General features: G+C 35.2%; 1 protein-coding gene across 6 annotated transcripts in view; it reads left to right on the top strand.

Moving 5' to 3' along the window:
* HYCC2 (hyccin PI4KA lipid kinase complex subunit 2) overlaps positions 1-16,051 on the top strand; it is a 53,326-nt gene that overhangs the window by 24,296 nt on the left and 12,979 nt on the right. For all 6 annotated transcript variants that reach the window (XM_052792950.1, XM_052792953.1, XM_052792952.1 and 3 more), the window contains 9 exons: positions 687-789; positions 2,203-2,281; positions 3,349-3,450; positions 9,335-9,514; positions 11,436-11,516; positions 12,167-12,282; positions 13,074-13,169; positions 14,941-15,057; positions 15,723-15,810. In XM_052792950.1, the coding sequence (XP_052648910.1) occupies positions 2,231-2,281; positions 3,349-3,450; positions 9,335-9,514; positions 11,436-11,516; positions 12,167-12,282; positions 13,074-13,169; positions 14,941-15,057; positions 15,723-15,810 (831 nt within the window). In that variant the 5' untranslated portion in view covers positions 687-789; positions 2,203-2,230. The remainder of the gene's footprint in view (positions 1-686; positions 790-2,202; positions 2,282-3,348; positions 3,451-9,334; positions 9,515-11,435; positions 11,517-12,166; positions 12,283-13,073; positions 13,170-14,940; positions 15,058-15,722; positions 15,811-16,051) is intronic.

The following is a 16,051-nucleotide window of genomic DNA, read 5'->3' as shown; positions in this document are numbered from 1 at the left end:
TTGTTTGTATACTTCAATTTCCTATTAGAGGTCTCCAGGTACTGAAATCCTCTAATTTACCTAGAGTGGGCTCATTTGTGTGTTGTTTACCTCATGCTCAGCATGAAGGGATGCTGCAGTGAAAGGTGAACTTTAGTGTAATACACGATTTTTGCAGTGACATTGAAATTTTGGCTCTGTAAGGAATATGTATTAAGAACAATGATAGTAAGGAAGAGTCTTTCATATATTCTATTTAACAGGTATATATTCTCCAAAGTCAGGGTGTTGATTCAGCTGAAATTTTATAAAAGTATTACTCTCTTTCTTTCATCTTGCATCTTTCTTGCACTGTTCTTCATAAGAAATAGTGCTTCAGTTTTCCTTTCTAGTGTGCTTGTAGTGTTGTGCACCACTAATACATAAGGGTTTTCCACATAGGTGACAAATCCTTCTTTTTGGATGAAGGCAATTCTTCCCTTCTTGCCCCTGCTAAAATGCCGAGCCTTTTTTTCTTTTTTTTTTTTTTTTGTTTTGTTTTCAAATGGCCACTTGCTTTGTTACAGGAGGGCCCAGATATGCTTTAGTGGATTTGATAAACTTCAATTTGTAAGGTCAAAAAAAACCGCCAAACCCATTACTGTTTGGTTTACTTTACTGTATTTCTCCTTATTTTGTGATCATCAGAGTTTATTTTCACCTTTCAGAAAACAGGGCAGTACTTGAAGGCTTGACAAATGCATCCCAGGTTGAAAAACTGCTGCGTTCCTCCTCCTCTTCCTCCTTTAGAAAATTGACTTCTTTAAAGAGGTAAAGTTGAATGTTGCACTTTCTGTAGAAAATGTTTTTTTCTTCCAGGCAAAGTGAACTAAATCTCAACTTCTGTAGCGTGTCCTGTGGTGTTTTAAATTAACTTATATCCATGTCTCATTCTGATGACTGATACCTGTTTCCCTATCTATTGAAAAGGATGTCTTTGGAAAGCTTTGTATAATTAAAAAAAAAAACAAAGGCTTTGAAGCTGATGGGTATTTGTAGTTTTTAGGAAAATTGTGGTAAAGATATATGACAGTGTGTGACAGCTTTGTTGCATGTAATTGTTATATAGCAATAGCAACTTCTTAAACTCAAACAAAACCCAAACAAAAAAACCCCACCAAAGTATCTCTTAAAATACAGTGTCCCTTCACAGATTTTCTGTTTCTTGTTTCTGTTCAGGCAGCTGTTAACCTGCAGGTCCTGTCAAAAATAAACTTTTGATGAAATCTTAACGGGGAATTGCTGTATTCCTGTGTCTAGTATGGCTTCAAAGAGCTCTTACATTTTACTGTCTACTCAATTTATCCCTTTTCAGGTCACTATTCTTAGGTTTGCATCTCTAGTATTAGGCTACAGCTTCATTTCACTTCACCAGGTTAAAATTTTCTTGGACCTTAATGACTTCCAAGTATTGCCAACCTCTATTGAGATCACCCAAAAAGACAAAATGACCCTTGTTGCTTAGACCTATTTAAACATCAAGGAAAGGTGTCTAATGATGGCTTGCATTTTAACCATTCTTGCTGTTGCCTTGAGAATTAAATTTACGAGAATTCAGAAGATGTTAGAATATGAATGTTATACATAAAGTGGAAAAAAATAACAACAGTTGTCCTTGCAAATTTTCTTTTTTTTTTTTTTGTTTCTGAAAATTCCAACATACTTCTAGAAGAGCTAAATCTTGCTGTTTGAATGAGAAGCCTCAAAATTCTTTAAGAACAAGGTTGAAGGAGTAAAGTTCTGCTATTACGATTTCTAATAACTGTTTTTATGAAACTGCTTTAGTTTGAGCTGTATCTAAAACTGTCATTACAATGTCTCACATGATTTGTTCCATGATGCTCTTTACTTTGCTCCACCTGTCTTTTCTTTGTACTATATTTGGTAAGGGAGCAAGAATGGGGTGATGTGTTTGTCTTAAATAATGTACATTTTGGCCTGAAGCACTGAATCCTTCTTTTTCCTTCTCCTTCATTAATGGGCAGTACTTTTGACTAAAAGTCTGAAGAGAACAGTTTAATCATTGTTAGAAAATGGGACCAGTTGTCCAAAATGCAACTTTTCCTATTTTTGATATTATATAATTCTATTGGAAATATGTTAACAGCTTTTCACTGGGTAGGAAAAAATAAGTTTTGCTGCCAGAACTTTTATTAAACTTCTTTTTTCCTTTCTCTTCTAAAGGTAAGAGAGAAGCAAAAGCAGTAAGAAAATGCTGGGATCAGAACGAGGTGTCGTGGAAGAATGGCTGTCAGAATTCAAGGTGAGCTGAGAAGATGAATGATAGCTATACCATTGGCTTTATGCCACAGAACATTTTTTTTTTTTTTTAATATCCAATAATTAACATTTTAAATATCTATTACTTGATCTTTCAACTACTTACAATGCATAAAGCATGCAAAGGTCTATGTGAATGGGTCAGCTGGTACATAATATACAATGCATAGTTCTAATAGTAGTTTATTATTGTAGAGCAGAACACTGCTATAGCAATGTGGTTTTTTTAAAGTGTATATTTCTGTGTAGATCAAGCTGATAGAATTTAACTAACAGCTGGATAACACTGCCCAAATTTCTAATTGATCAACTTCTATATTTTTAAAAAAATTAGTAGAGATGTTTAGAGTTTAAAAAAATATTAAAGAAAAATGTTTGGCTGTTTTTTTCCCCTATGGTCTGCATAAAATTAACTGTTTTCTCTTGAAGAATCTGAAGTATTTTAAAGCTATTTTGCATGTTGATAATTATGCTGAGTGAAATACAGGATAATGCATAAACAAGAAAACTGGATTTCATGACTGCTATGAAATTAATCTGTTATATAAATTAAGAATTAGTAATTTCTCACATAGCTGATAATATACAATAAGTCATTACATGCTGTTGTTGGAAACTTGTTGAGGGGCCAAGGATGCAAAATCCACAGATGTGGTTGCTTGGTGGGACTCCAGGCTGTCCATGCTCATTCTAGATTATCCACACATTTTACGTAATTTGAGTTGATTTGATAAAGACTTTGAAAAGTGCCTGTTAAATACAGACTATCAAGAAAGAGAGTCCTCATATCAAGCTGGAGCAAATGATTTTATGAAAGATAAATCTGAAACTGCTTTTAGATTTAACCCTGAAAGTTGGTATGTGCCCCCAAATGCTATTCATGTGGAGAAGGACTTGTACTGAATGAACTAGGTTATGAGTCTGAAAATTTTCTGAACTTCAGGAACTTTTCTTGATGTTGGGATAAGACTGAATTCTTCTGGGGAGATCTTTAATACTTGGTACCTTGATAAATCAATGCTTCCACCTTTTTTTTTTTTTTTTCTTTAGGCATTACCTGAAACACAAATTTCCAGCTATGCAGCTACGTTGCACCGAAAAAAACCACTGGTACCAGCTCTTTATAAGGTTATTCAAGACCCAAATAATGAGGTAGGAGACTTCAAAAAAGATTATTGTTCACATTCCTATATCTTCCACCTCTACAACTAAAACTAGAGTAATTGAGATGTGGAGATGGAGAGGAAGATTCTTCTTTTTAATTTGATCTAATGTGGGTATCATCCTTCTTTTTACTTTCATGTTTTTTGACAGTTACTTTAATGCCTGTCTGATAAGACATAACCTCATCTGCTCCCAAAAAATACAGTTTATGCTGTCTGCTAGATTTTACTTGCCACAGCTGATTGTTACACTTGATTTGGCATGAGGCGGGGTTTTTTTGTTGTTGTTTTTTTTCCTCCCAGAAAACACCTTTCAGTTGCAACAGAGAAAAAGTAGGCCTAACAGTGAAACTCAATATGACCAATGTGCTTCTCACCTGGTGGCTTATTACAGTGAAAGGTGGAATCAATTTATTAAATCCTGTTAAAATAACCGGATATTCTTTTGCTCATACTAGTATCATGTTTGTGTTATTTGGTTTACACTGCTGTAAACAAGAACTGAACCAGGGCCCCAAAATATAAATATACACAATGAAAACTTAGCTTACCCGTGTACATAATTCATTTTGCAAATGACGTTAAACTGAGCTTTCTTTTCCATTGGCTTCTGCTATGAGCATTTCTGGGAAAGTATGTGAAATACAACTTCTGAATAAATTGTGCAAGCATACCATTCTCTGCTGTGTAAACTACTTCAGATAAAATGCTTCAAAATATTTGATTTATCATCTGTAATCTCTTGTATATTTATAAATTAAATGGCAAGTGTATACAGCAGGGAAGTTCTTTATTTTCCTAAGCACAGCTCAGCTGCTTTTGGAAGCTGAATGCTTGACTGAGCTTAAAGGAGATTGCATAATGCTCATGCAATTAAAAAAAAAAGCTTCATAGCTGTCAACTTTATTTCAGTGTTACAAATAACTTGTATAGTGACCTTTTTCTTTGTACTGAAGCTACAGTTATTTTCTCTCCAACCTGAAGCCACCATTGCTGCTGTTGTCTTTTAGTATGTATGTATATGTGTGTGTGTATACTTCTGAAAATGTAAAAGCTTTCCTTTGCTTTGAGAATAAGCATTTCATTTATTCTTTTTTATGATGCAAAGAACCAGATTTGCAAAAAGACTATCTTCTTAAGGGTGTGACAGTAATCTTACGTTATTGCCTACTGATGCTTGTCAAATACTACTCTTTGGAATTGCTGTTACTGTTTGGGCCTGATTCTGGTATCAGGTATAAGATAAGTAATGCCAGACTCAGAGATGATTAACTTCAGGTTCTGCTTGTTAAGGCAGTATTTCCTTGTTGCACTTCTTCCAAACTTATTTGCGTGTGAGGAGTATAACCACAGTTAATTAATTACTTTGCATAATTCTGTGGTAATATTTGGCTCTAAGTGAGGGGGTTTTTAAATATGCCTTATAGGACATTTTTTGTTAGAAGGATAACTGTTTGCTCATGAAGATAAAACTTATGTGGTAGACTATTATAAAAGGTACTTGCTGGATTCTTAAACTTGATGGACAAGTGTTTTTTTCAGTAAAACTGATAAAGTTGACCTAAAACTTCCTGAAAGGGGCAAACTGTTTAAGGCAAACGTGAATTTTTCTAGAATCCCATAATTCTATCTTGGTAAGACCAGGATTAATAATTTAACATGGAACCAGCATGTTTAGGAACCAAAACAACCAACCAAGGTGCTTCTCTTTTTTTGACAGCTGTCTGACAATTTGAGAGCTATCAAATGAAGGCAAGCATAATGTCAAGTTAAATACAACTGTTACTATTTTCCTTTTAGGAAATTCCCTGACTTTTTTTAATATGGAGAAGATAACGACTGGAACAGAAAGTTACATAAAGAGTAGAGAGTGATCTTGCTCATAAACAGCTTATTTGACTAAATAATGTATTGATTTTTGCATAATATTTGAATTTTAAAATAAAGTGCTTTTGAAGTATTGTATTTTTAGATAGTTTTATAATTTTTGGAGTTGGTTTATGGCTGTAGACATAAATACTCTATGGATTTTAAGTTAATGCTGTACTGAAATTTAAACATTGAATATTCATGTGGGGCTATTTAGGTTTAACTTGGAAGGCTCAGCCTTGAAACAAAATGAGATCACCTTTGCAATGCCAAGCACTTCCCAGACCCAGTACTCGTCAAATAATAACTCATTTCACCCATTATGTTATAGTTGAGCCTAAAATGAGCACATGATTTTCTACCATGATTGGAAATGCTTGCCTTGTTGAAGAATTCAATCTTTGTCACGCATTTTATAATATATTATATTTAACTTCAAGGTATGGCTCTTAAGATACGGCAAACTTGTAAAATAAGCCAAACTAAAGCTATTCATCAGCTTCCTTAAAATGTGACTAGTCTGCATCTCTGTGAGGTGTAACAATGAGGTCTGCAAATTATATCATTGTCACTTATTGTATATTTAAGCCAGTAAAAATTTCATTTGTAATTGTTTGTTATGCTAATTGCTGTTTATGCTAGTAGGAGAGCTCTTTTAATATAATTTTTTAGTTTGTCAGAGAAGAGATATGGTTATAAGAGACTTTTTACTTTGGATTTTTTGGCTGACTGCTGTGCTACGCAGTTTCCTTTGACTTTGGACTGAAAGATCTTTGGAATTAAAAAAGCGTGTGCCAGTCACATATACACCCACTACTGGTGACAAAAGCTCCATTTCCTCTGTTTGTTGAGTGTCTTCTCAGTATTTATATTCAGAGAATTAATTGGAAGAGGCTGGTTCTCTGAAAAGCCAGACAACTAGGATGCAGGGAAAACATTTGTTCTTTTTTACAGCATCAAGTTTTGACTTTCCAGGTGGGAGACAATCATACTATACTTTGATAGGAAACACTTGGGTGTTCGTGCCTTTGAAAATCATTTGTGTTATAGCGTCTTTGTGATGGCAGCTTTTTCTTGTGGATTTGAAGCTCTGAACACACCAAAAGCACTATAGTAGTTGGTATAAACAACCTTCAGGTTTTCACCTAATTAATTTGCAGTTGTTAAACCTTTTGCACAACTAATATGACAACTACTAGAAACGAGTATTTACATGCTTGCAGCACCAGTGACTGGATATTGCTTGTATCTTTCTAGGGAGCGTGGTTTCACTTGAAAGACTAATTTTGTAAAATTTTCATTTGAAGGAAAGTAGAATAAACTCAGTAACTGCTCTGGTTGAGTCTCATCTGACTTTAGCTAAAGTAAATTATTCTTTTCCACTGTTTTTAATGGGACTTGCATTAGACTGGGTAATTTCAAATAGGAAACAGTTTTGGGCTGCTGTCATCTCTAATCTAATAGAAGTACTGTTTATAGCTAAGCTGCTGTATGTATCTGTTTTCTGATAATATTTTGTTTAGCTTTTTTTGCACCTGTTATCTCCTTGCAGATATGCTTGTATTTATTGTTTCCAGAGATTTCTTCTTTTTCTTCTTTACTCTAGCTTCTTGCTCATATTTTATTTTCAAGAAAACCTACAAATTTATTCAGTGATCTCTGAATTATTTATTAACCACTTTTTTTATTTGAACATCTGAAATGTGCTAGGCCTTTCATAAAACAAGGATACAGTTCTGTCTCTGAGGATTTGAACATTTACTGTAACAGATGATTTTAATAATTAGCATCACTTTTAGATAGGAGTTTCTACTAAGTAAATATTAATTAAGAAGGAATGTATTTATGTATCTTTTGAACATAAAGTGCTATGTATGTATGAAATACTGTAATAAGTACACTAGATAAAATAATACATGCTCAACTTGATAGAGAAAGCCCTAGCATTGTTTTATTGAAGTGATTGCAATAGAAGCTTTATGGGCTTCTAATTTCATTTATATCCCCAAACAAATATTAAGTGGTGAGGTGTTTTACATATATGGCTTGTAAAAATCTGTGTGCTCCAAATGACTGGACTTCTGTCATTCCTTATCAACGTTGTCAGTGGCGGCTTTCTTCCCTTCCTCTCTTGTGGAGTCTCTCTCTGCTTGTGTTGTAAAAACAGGCTTTTAGCTTAGAGTAACTAGGCTGTCAATCAGAAGCCTTGTTATACAAGGTACTTATATCAGAGCCTTGTATAAGAAGAGATTTATCTGATAGCAAAGTTTTATTTTATGTAGATGTCACGTTATGGCTTATGTAATCAGTGGTTTAAAAACAGTATGCTTCATTGACCAGAATACTCTGTGTTAGAAATGAAACTAATGTGTTCACCCTTTCTTGGGTGATTATCTTTCAAGGCAGCTATCTTGATAGAAAATTCTGTCAAATTTATGGTTTGTGTTTGTGATATACCAGAGTAAAATATCCAATTCTAACTGTGTGTATGTGAGGTTGTACAGTTGTACAGATTTATGGCACTGCACATTTATCAAACATTAAAACTAATCACTTGTAGAAATGTCTGTTCCTCTGCTGATAGCAAGGGACTGCTTCAAAGCTTTTTAAGAGGCTGGATGGTTCACAACAAACCACAGAAGTACATCTTCATACAGCATAGCAAAAGAGTGATGGTGAATTCTATAGGAAATTCTGGGTACTAAGATTTTGATGAATGGACAAATTAATGAAAGAAGAATGCATCAAAGTCTATGAAATGTACTGCTAATGCTCTGCAAGTCCTAAGCTGCATATCCCTGGGAGTGGGATTGTGTACTGAAACAGTAGTCATATACGCCTTATCTGATCTTCTGCTCTGGGTATTTCTTATTTATGCCTTTTTGTCTCATCAGTACAGCTGCTGTTGTGTTGGTCAAATGTAGGGTTTCTATTGCTCTAAAAAAAATGATACGTAGAATTTAATGTTTAATATTATCGTGTATGTATATGAGAGCTGCATAAAGCATGTACAGATAGGAGATTTATTTGAGATTCTGGCCTGTATTTTCTGACTCTAACTCTTCTATATGAATATAGGCGCTTCAGGTTACATGGATGTTTCTATCTTTTTGGACTTGAATCCCACGAGTATTTTCCTTAGGTCAGATCATCCTATTTCTTAGAATGTAATACTAGATACTGGTCATAGACCTTATCAAAATTCCTCTCACAGTTGGATTTTTTTTTTTGGTAGTTTTTGACTTTGGTATTAAAAACTTGATTAGTCATGGGAAAGGGGGAGACAGTTTGACGTGGGTTTTTTTTGTTGTTGTTGGGTTTTTTTCCCCTGTTGATTAACAGTTTTGTGGATGCATCTTAACTATTGGTTTGGCATTGTAGACTCTTAAAATGGCAGGGTTTTTCTTGCGCTTATATCACACTGACTTGATAAGAGCCTTTTTTGATTCTTGTACTGAAACCTGAAGGGCAGCTCAAGATGGAAAAATCAGTTTGCATTGTAACAAACAAATGCACACTTGTTGGGTTTGAGACTAAAAAGCTGTAGGTAAGAAATTAATTCGTGTTTTTGTCAATAGACTTGTCATTAGCAGGTAATCTTTAACCTGTCTACTTTTATAAACCTTATAACTGCACCATTAAAGTTTTATGGTGCACATAGTCCAAGCCAGGTGTCTGTCGCAGGCCTTTAATTAGTACCTGAATACAAAATAAATCTCATACTGACAGCCCTAGAGAATAATGTTCTCAAAGCACAAGATGGTAGTGGCTGTAGTAAGTCCATATTTCTTAATACAGCATACCAGTGCCCCTCAGGTCTGTCCTTACAGATCTCATTAAAAGGAATGCAGATATTATTTTGGTTTATTCAGTTATTTGCCATCAAGTAATGTCATTTTTACTGGCTGCAGTGGCTATATACTATAGCCCCTATATTTGCTATTTCATTCTCCCTTATTAGAGAAGCCTAACAGTAATTCATTAGCCTTTTTGCCTTTCCGCAGCTCCTGGAGCCTGTTTGCCACCAGCTCTTTGAACTTTATCGTAGTTCTGAAGTTCGGCTCAAGAGATTCACACTGCAATTTTTGCCAGAGTTGATCTGGGTATATCTGCGTCTTACTGCCAGCAGGGATAGGCAGAGTAATGGTTGCATTGAAGCATTGCTTCTTGGCATTTACAACTTGGTAAGTGAGATGAGTGGGAATGGCTGAGGAAAGCTTTGATCTGAGGTTTTGCATCACTGACCACTAGCAATAAAGTAAATTATTGGAACAACATATTTAAAATTATAATACTCTCACGTGAAAGCATATTTAATCTGGAGAAAAGCATAATGTAATGAAGGTTTAGTAAGAATGTGTTTGCAAAAATATTTTTTATAGTAATCTTTTTAGTAATCTTTTTGGGACAAACATTTTAACTAAAAAAGGATCATCTCATGGGCTTTCTTGAACTGTTATATACTTGTGTTTGTAAGGAAATTAAGTAGTCATCCTTAATGTTGAAAAATACAACTTTCTATGGAGATGATTGTCAGGCCAATATGCTTGGTCAATCTTTGTGTCACTTCCTTCCCCCGCCTCCCCCTCCTTACTTTGAATATGTCTTTTTAAGGGTAATTTGAAGCTGAAACCACTCTGCATGCTAGAACTTAAATACATGCATGTGTACATTTGAGGGAGATAGTTGCCTTGAGTGGAACTGTGATTTTAAGAATAAGTAAATGTAGATTATTAAGTTTGGCTGCTGGATGTAAAAGTAGTTTTTTTTATATTCTTACCTTAGCCTGGAAATGTTTACTCTTGTAATGTTATGAGGCTGTTTGATAAATTTAGCAATACTGCCAAGATAGGCGTTCTCTAATGGGAATTTCTGTGTTCTAGGACTTTAAAACATATTATACTGAAACATTGCCCTTCTTTCTACTATCAGAGTAAACCCCTCCTTTAAATTGTGTATTCTGTGTCTCATCATGTACAGAAACATAACAGTCAAACTGCGGTTCTTAAATAAAAAAAAAAAAAAATCTTGTTATGTGTCTGTAGACCAGCTCTAACAACTGGAAGATCCAGTTATTTTAGATTTATTCTGATAGAAAAAAAACATTGGAAACTGCTTGTTGATTATTGGTACTGTTTGCTGGGTTGAAGTAGCATGTTTATCTTTGTTGACCATTTTCTCATAAAGGTCCTTTTGCAGTTCCTTTGAAAGTCATGTCGATGATTCATATTTTTAGATTACAGTAATTTCTTCATTCTCTCCAGATTCATGAAGAAAGAGGCCTCAAAATGGACAGTGGCTCTCACTATTTTTTTTCTTTAAGTTATTGATATTTTTCTGTACATATACTGAGACTGAAGGAATGAAGTTATTTTCTCAATACTTAGAAAGTGAAAGACAAGGATAAATCTTTTGCATTCTTCTAAGTTCTATCAACTGTCCTCCCATTGTGATCCTTAAAGCCTACTACAAGTACTGTGCTACCTTGAACTAAGTTTTCACATAAACTGGAATAACTAGAGCTCATTGTTTGGAAATTTGCTGTAGAAGGCGGGATTTTAGACTCCTTTTTGGTATAGTCTTATGTTATTGCTCTTAGTATATTTGCTTTAAAAACCTGCCTGAAGAAACTTTGCAAGTCCCCTTGATTTCACCTTTTCTCTGTGGTGCATTTATTATGAAGTACTGCCCATTGTCAGCGACTCATCAGCCCTCATACGTCTGTATCTTTTGGGCTTTAAGTTTAACCTTGCTCCACTATGCAATTCTATTACAAATAAATGTTATAACGTAAAGGTGGGCTAGAAAAGCTTTTTATTCTGTTTTGGTTTTGATCAAGTCACACTGATCAAGGAGCCAATGCTGTTTTTTTAAGTGTTGCAGACTACTGCAAAACAGTCTGTGATAGAGGTCTTTCCCACTTTTTAAATATGTATATAAAGTTGCTGATACTCTGTAAATGCACAGAGACCTTGGGGTGTTAATAGTCTTATCAGATCAGGACATCTAACTTCTTATTTGTTAAATGCCTTCTAAGAGTTGAAAATTATTCCAAGTCCTATCTCCTTACTTCTGTTTGGGTTTTGGTTTTGTTTTTTAATGCAGGAAATTGCTGACAAAGATGGAAACAACAAAGTTTTATCTTTCACCATCCCTTCGTTATCTAAACCCTCAATATATCATGAGGTAAGAGAGCTGCTGTGGTAAATTAGAATTTGATCTATTAAAGTTTTGAAAACTGGATCCATTTGATGCAAAACAGGCCATTTTTTAGATGCATCTTGTTGCAGTAAGTTTTCAATGTCAGTACCTTGCAATTAGTGTAATGGAATTTAATAGCATTAGTAGAAGAAAGGGAATGTAAATGTTGAAAAACCTTTGCTGACAGTGCGCATTTTGAATGGAGGTTAGCTGTGTTGTAGTTGCAACTGTGGTTTTTTTGCCTCTTATGTGTTAGCATAAAAGTAGCCTTCCTTCTTCTAACTCCTCCTTAATACAGTTTGAGCTTGGAATTGTATTTTTGTTTCTCTACTGTTGCTGTACAAAAAGTCTATGCAATTAGGACAAACTTACTATAAATGGATTTGTAAGAATCAAAGTTGAAAATTGCTCTCATCTGCTCTGTTGCTTGTAAGTGTGGAAGCTGTTTATAATAATGAAATTAGGTAATGGTTTTAGATTTACAGTATTCTGGAATAATCTTCATTTTTACAGATCACAAGACAAGTTTGTCTTTTGCCTTGGGTGATTAGGAGTTTTAATGCTTTCGGGGACCTTTTACTTATGACTTGATTTCTTCCCCCTCCTTCCTTCCTCCTCCCACCACCTACTTCTAGCCCTCTACTATTGGATCCATGGCTTTAACTGAAGGAGCTCTATGTCAGCATGATCTCATCAGGGTAGTTTACAGTGATCTTCATCCTCAAAGAGAAACCTTCACAGCACAGAACCGGTAGGTGGATGTATTCTAACATTAGAGGTGCTTCAGTCGGCAAATGAGTCCTTAAACATTAAGACTGAATACGTTATGTGTTCAGTCCTTTCTCAGCATTAAGTGCTTGGAAATTACCAAGATTGTTCTCTAGGTTTATCTTGAGGTATAGTATTTTTGTTGTTTGTTCCAACTTTGAATGTTCTTCTACTAGTTAATTTAGAAGAGTAGCTTCTCTGTCATTTCTGTGTCTGTCAAGGGATATCTTTGGGTTTATGTCTGTCAACTCAAATTTTCCTGGAAGTTCAACAAAATTCAGCTTTGCGTCTGAGGCTGTGACTGCTTTTTCCACAGGAAAGGGGGAATGGAGCTGAGTGGGTAGACAGAACTAGGGATGAGACAAATTGCCCTGCTATGTTCTAGTGACTGCCAACTTTACCTGTGTCTAAAGCTAGCTCTGGGAAAACCGATAAAATAATTTTGAATGCATTGCAGACTCGTCTACTTCTATAACTTTGTCCAGTTCTGTAACTTTGTGCAAATATTATGCCATATGCCATTTCTTCCATAGTTCCTGCATATGCTAATGGCTTTCAGTAATAATAATTTTAAGTGTTTAATACTGAACCTTTAATAGCCTGTTTCAAGTTAGTGAATTAGAATGAAAGAGGATTTAAGGATTTGTGTGTTTACTTCTGACACTTTTTCCTGTGGGGTATTTTTTGAGACTGAGTTGTAGAATTTTTGTGTTAACTTCTGATGAAATATTAAGAATTTAAACCATACAAGGTTTTGTTCTTGTCTCTTTTCAGGTTTGAGGTGCTGAGCTTTCTTATGCTGTGCTACAATTCTGCTATTGTCTATATGCCTGCCTCTTCTTACCAATCACTTTGTAGGATGGGTTCCAGGTGAGACACTTGCCTTTGAAATAGTCTTGCAGGGTGCATCTAGACTTCTTCCAGCAGAAGATATTCTTCCAGCAAAAAAAGGAGGAGTTTACTTGTTGTGTTTAATAACTTAAAATATTTAACTCTTGGTCAGTCTTGCAACTTAATTGGAAATTTGAAGCTGTGCTTGCATACAGATAAAACACATGGATTATCTTACTACTGCATGGGCTTTCATTCTAGTTATGTAACTTTCTAGTTATTTGGAAAGAAAAAAAGCAATTTGGGGGGAAAATTAGTTGAAGCTACTCAGACTGATTTGCATTGTTTGGATTTAAATATCTTTCAGACATTTTTCAGTGTGGTCAGTTTAAAAATCCTGTGAGGAATACCACCAGTTTCCTCTACTTCCAAATATTAATGTCTTGCTTCTGAGGATGGTTTATGTGAAGTGCTTGCACAATGTTCTGGGTTTTCGTGGTTTGTTTGGGTTTTTCTTTGGTTTGGTTTTGGGTGGGTTGGGGTTGTTCCCCCCCCCCCCCTTTCTTTTTTTCCCCCTGATAATAACATCCCAGTTCCTGGAGAATTCAGTACTGTGATTTCTCAAACTCTTACACATGCCCTCTATATAACCTTCTACTTGAATAGTCTTAGAAGCATCTGGTTGGTAAAGATCCTTGCTTTTTGTTCTGAAAAAATCTCAAGTATATCTGATATTCCCATATGCCTGTTTTTACCAGCTTTTTTGTCTAAAATGAGATAAATTCTCTCTCCTGCTACCCCCAAACAGAGGAACCTCTGTAAATGTTTTTTGATTTAGCTTGTTTGCTTCAGCACAATGCTGCCATGAAAGAAAAGCATTACATGCAATTCAGCTGTGTAGCAAAGAAGGATCAGACTAGCTTCTAACAACATATATTCTGTAGTAACACACATGTGCAGTTAAGATTATAGCCTGTTTTCTTTCCTGTGATTTCTGATGGGAATGGGTTAATTCTTGGTATGCTTCTGTCACCTTCACTTGAGTTGTGGCTATGCTAAATTTGCTGAATATGTTGAATTTTCCTGCATCCGAAAATTAGATCCTTTCTTTGGGTCGAGAAGAGAGACAACATTTTATAGGCTAGGGATTTTTTTGTTGTTTTTGAAACAGTGCAGCAGTTATTATATATTAGTGGCCATGTGTTGCTTTCATAATGAAGATTCAGATATTAAACGTATAAATAAATTATTCTGTTTTACAGACACTCGGTGCTATGCAGTATATGGGAAGGCAGGTACTTTTTCAAGGGTCGGAAGTATTTTTTTAGAAGGCAGCTGAGAGCAATTCTCAAGAATACAGTATCTGTGTTACCCAAATTTAGGTAAAAGGTGATTGCATGCTGTCATCATACATTAGATGGGAGATGACATATTTCTTTTCTATAACAATGAAATGTTTCCTTTAAAGAAAGTTGGTTTCGGTTACTGAATTTTGGGGAGAGTCTCCTACTTGGTGGCTGGCAGTAGAGAATATCTTGCTACCCTCATTCTTCAGAAGCTGGTTATGATTTGAAGAAAACAGATGGAGTTAATGGCTATATGGGAATAACACTGGATTATCAGCAAGCCACATCCCAAGGCACTGTTATAAAACTACTTTAATGGTTGGGAGAGCAACTTAAGAATGTTATATGTTGTGTACTTAGATTTTGAAAAATAAATTTTGAAAATTAACTAAAATGGCTGTGATGTAAAGACATTTGTAGTCTTTGTGGAATTAACATTTTGTTACAATGGTGTGTTTTTGCAGGCTGTGTGTGAGTGGATTTCCGCGGCAGCATGAGAAACGCTGGAAGGAACACTGCGGTAGAGTGGTGTTAGACCCTGACTTCATGGTGCAGCTGCTCACAGGTGTCTATTATGCCATGTAAGTGGATGGGCTTTTTATATAAAGAGAAATGTTTGGTTTTACATGAATTGAATTAAAATATAAATGCTATTGTTTTATGATTGAAAAAAATAGTTAAACTCATAACACAAGTTTATAACTTGATTAGGGTATTTCCAATTACTTGCTCGCTCAGCCAACTGATAATTTGAAAATGTCTTTGTCAGCATTGAATTAGGTGGCCAGCAGTAGGTGCCGAAGAGAGTTAGGCTTCTGGCTTCATCTTTTCCCAAATTTCCACTACCACCAGATACCTTCTGTTCACAAGCGTAATGAGCTTGGATGCCAAGATAACCTGATGAAATGCAGACCTCTTGAATGTCAATAGCTTCTGAGGTAGCAAAAATCCATTTCTGATGGAAATTCAGTTCTGCTAAGTAGCGTTAAACTTTACATCTTGACCCCATTTTTTTTTTATTCTGTAAGTTTGTCCTAATTATGGGATCAACTTTGTCTTGCTTGGAGGTGATAGGGAGCAGCTTTTTTGTTACGCCAACAAGATAAATAAAAAAATGCTTTGCCTATACTTTTTAAAAGAAGCGAAGGGGCTGGGGTGTACATAAGCAGAGGTGAAGAGCTGGATTTGGGCAGAAAAAAGACAAGTTTGAGTTCATAAGATATAAATATCTTTCTTTACTTTTTAGATATAATGGTCAGTGGGATCTTGGCCAGGAGGTATTAGAGGACATAATTTACAGAGCACAGCTTGAACTCTACTCACAGCCTCTGCTGGTAAGAAACAATCTATTGCAATGTATGGGTTTGGTTAACAGGAGTATGGATGTGTTTCCAAAGTTGACTGGTAATGAAAGCATTTGTGGCCATTTACTGCACTCCCAAATGCAAGTGGTTATTAACAGCTGGTGTTTTCAACATAGTTATTTATACTATGCTTTTTCTGCTTGAGTATTAAGCTAGGGTGTTGGGATCTCCTAGGACTCATTGATGCTGAAAGCTAGGATTTTCTAATGTA

This window comes from Harpia harpyja, chromosome 7, assembly GCF_026419915.1.
Source record: "Harpia harpyja isolate bHarHar1 chromosome 7, bHarHar1 primary haplotype, whole genome shotgun sequence".
NCBI classification, from domain to species: Eukaryota; Metazoa; Chordata; class Aves; order Accipitriformes; family Accipitridae; genus Harpia; species Harpia harpyja.
The sequence above is the reverse complement of the archived record's forward strand: the minus strand, read 5'-3'. Positions and strand labels throughout refer to the sequence as shown.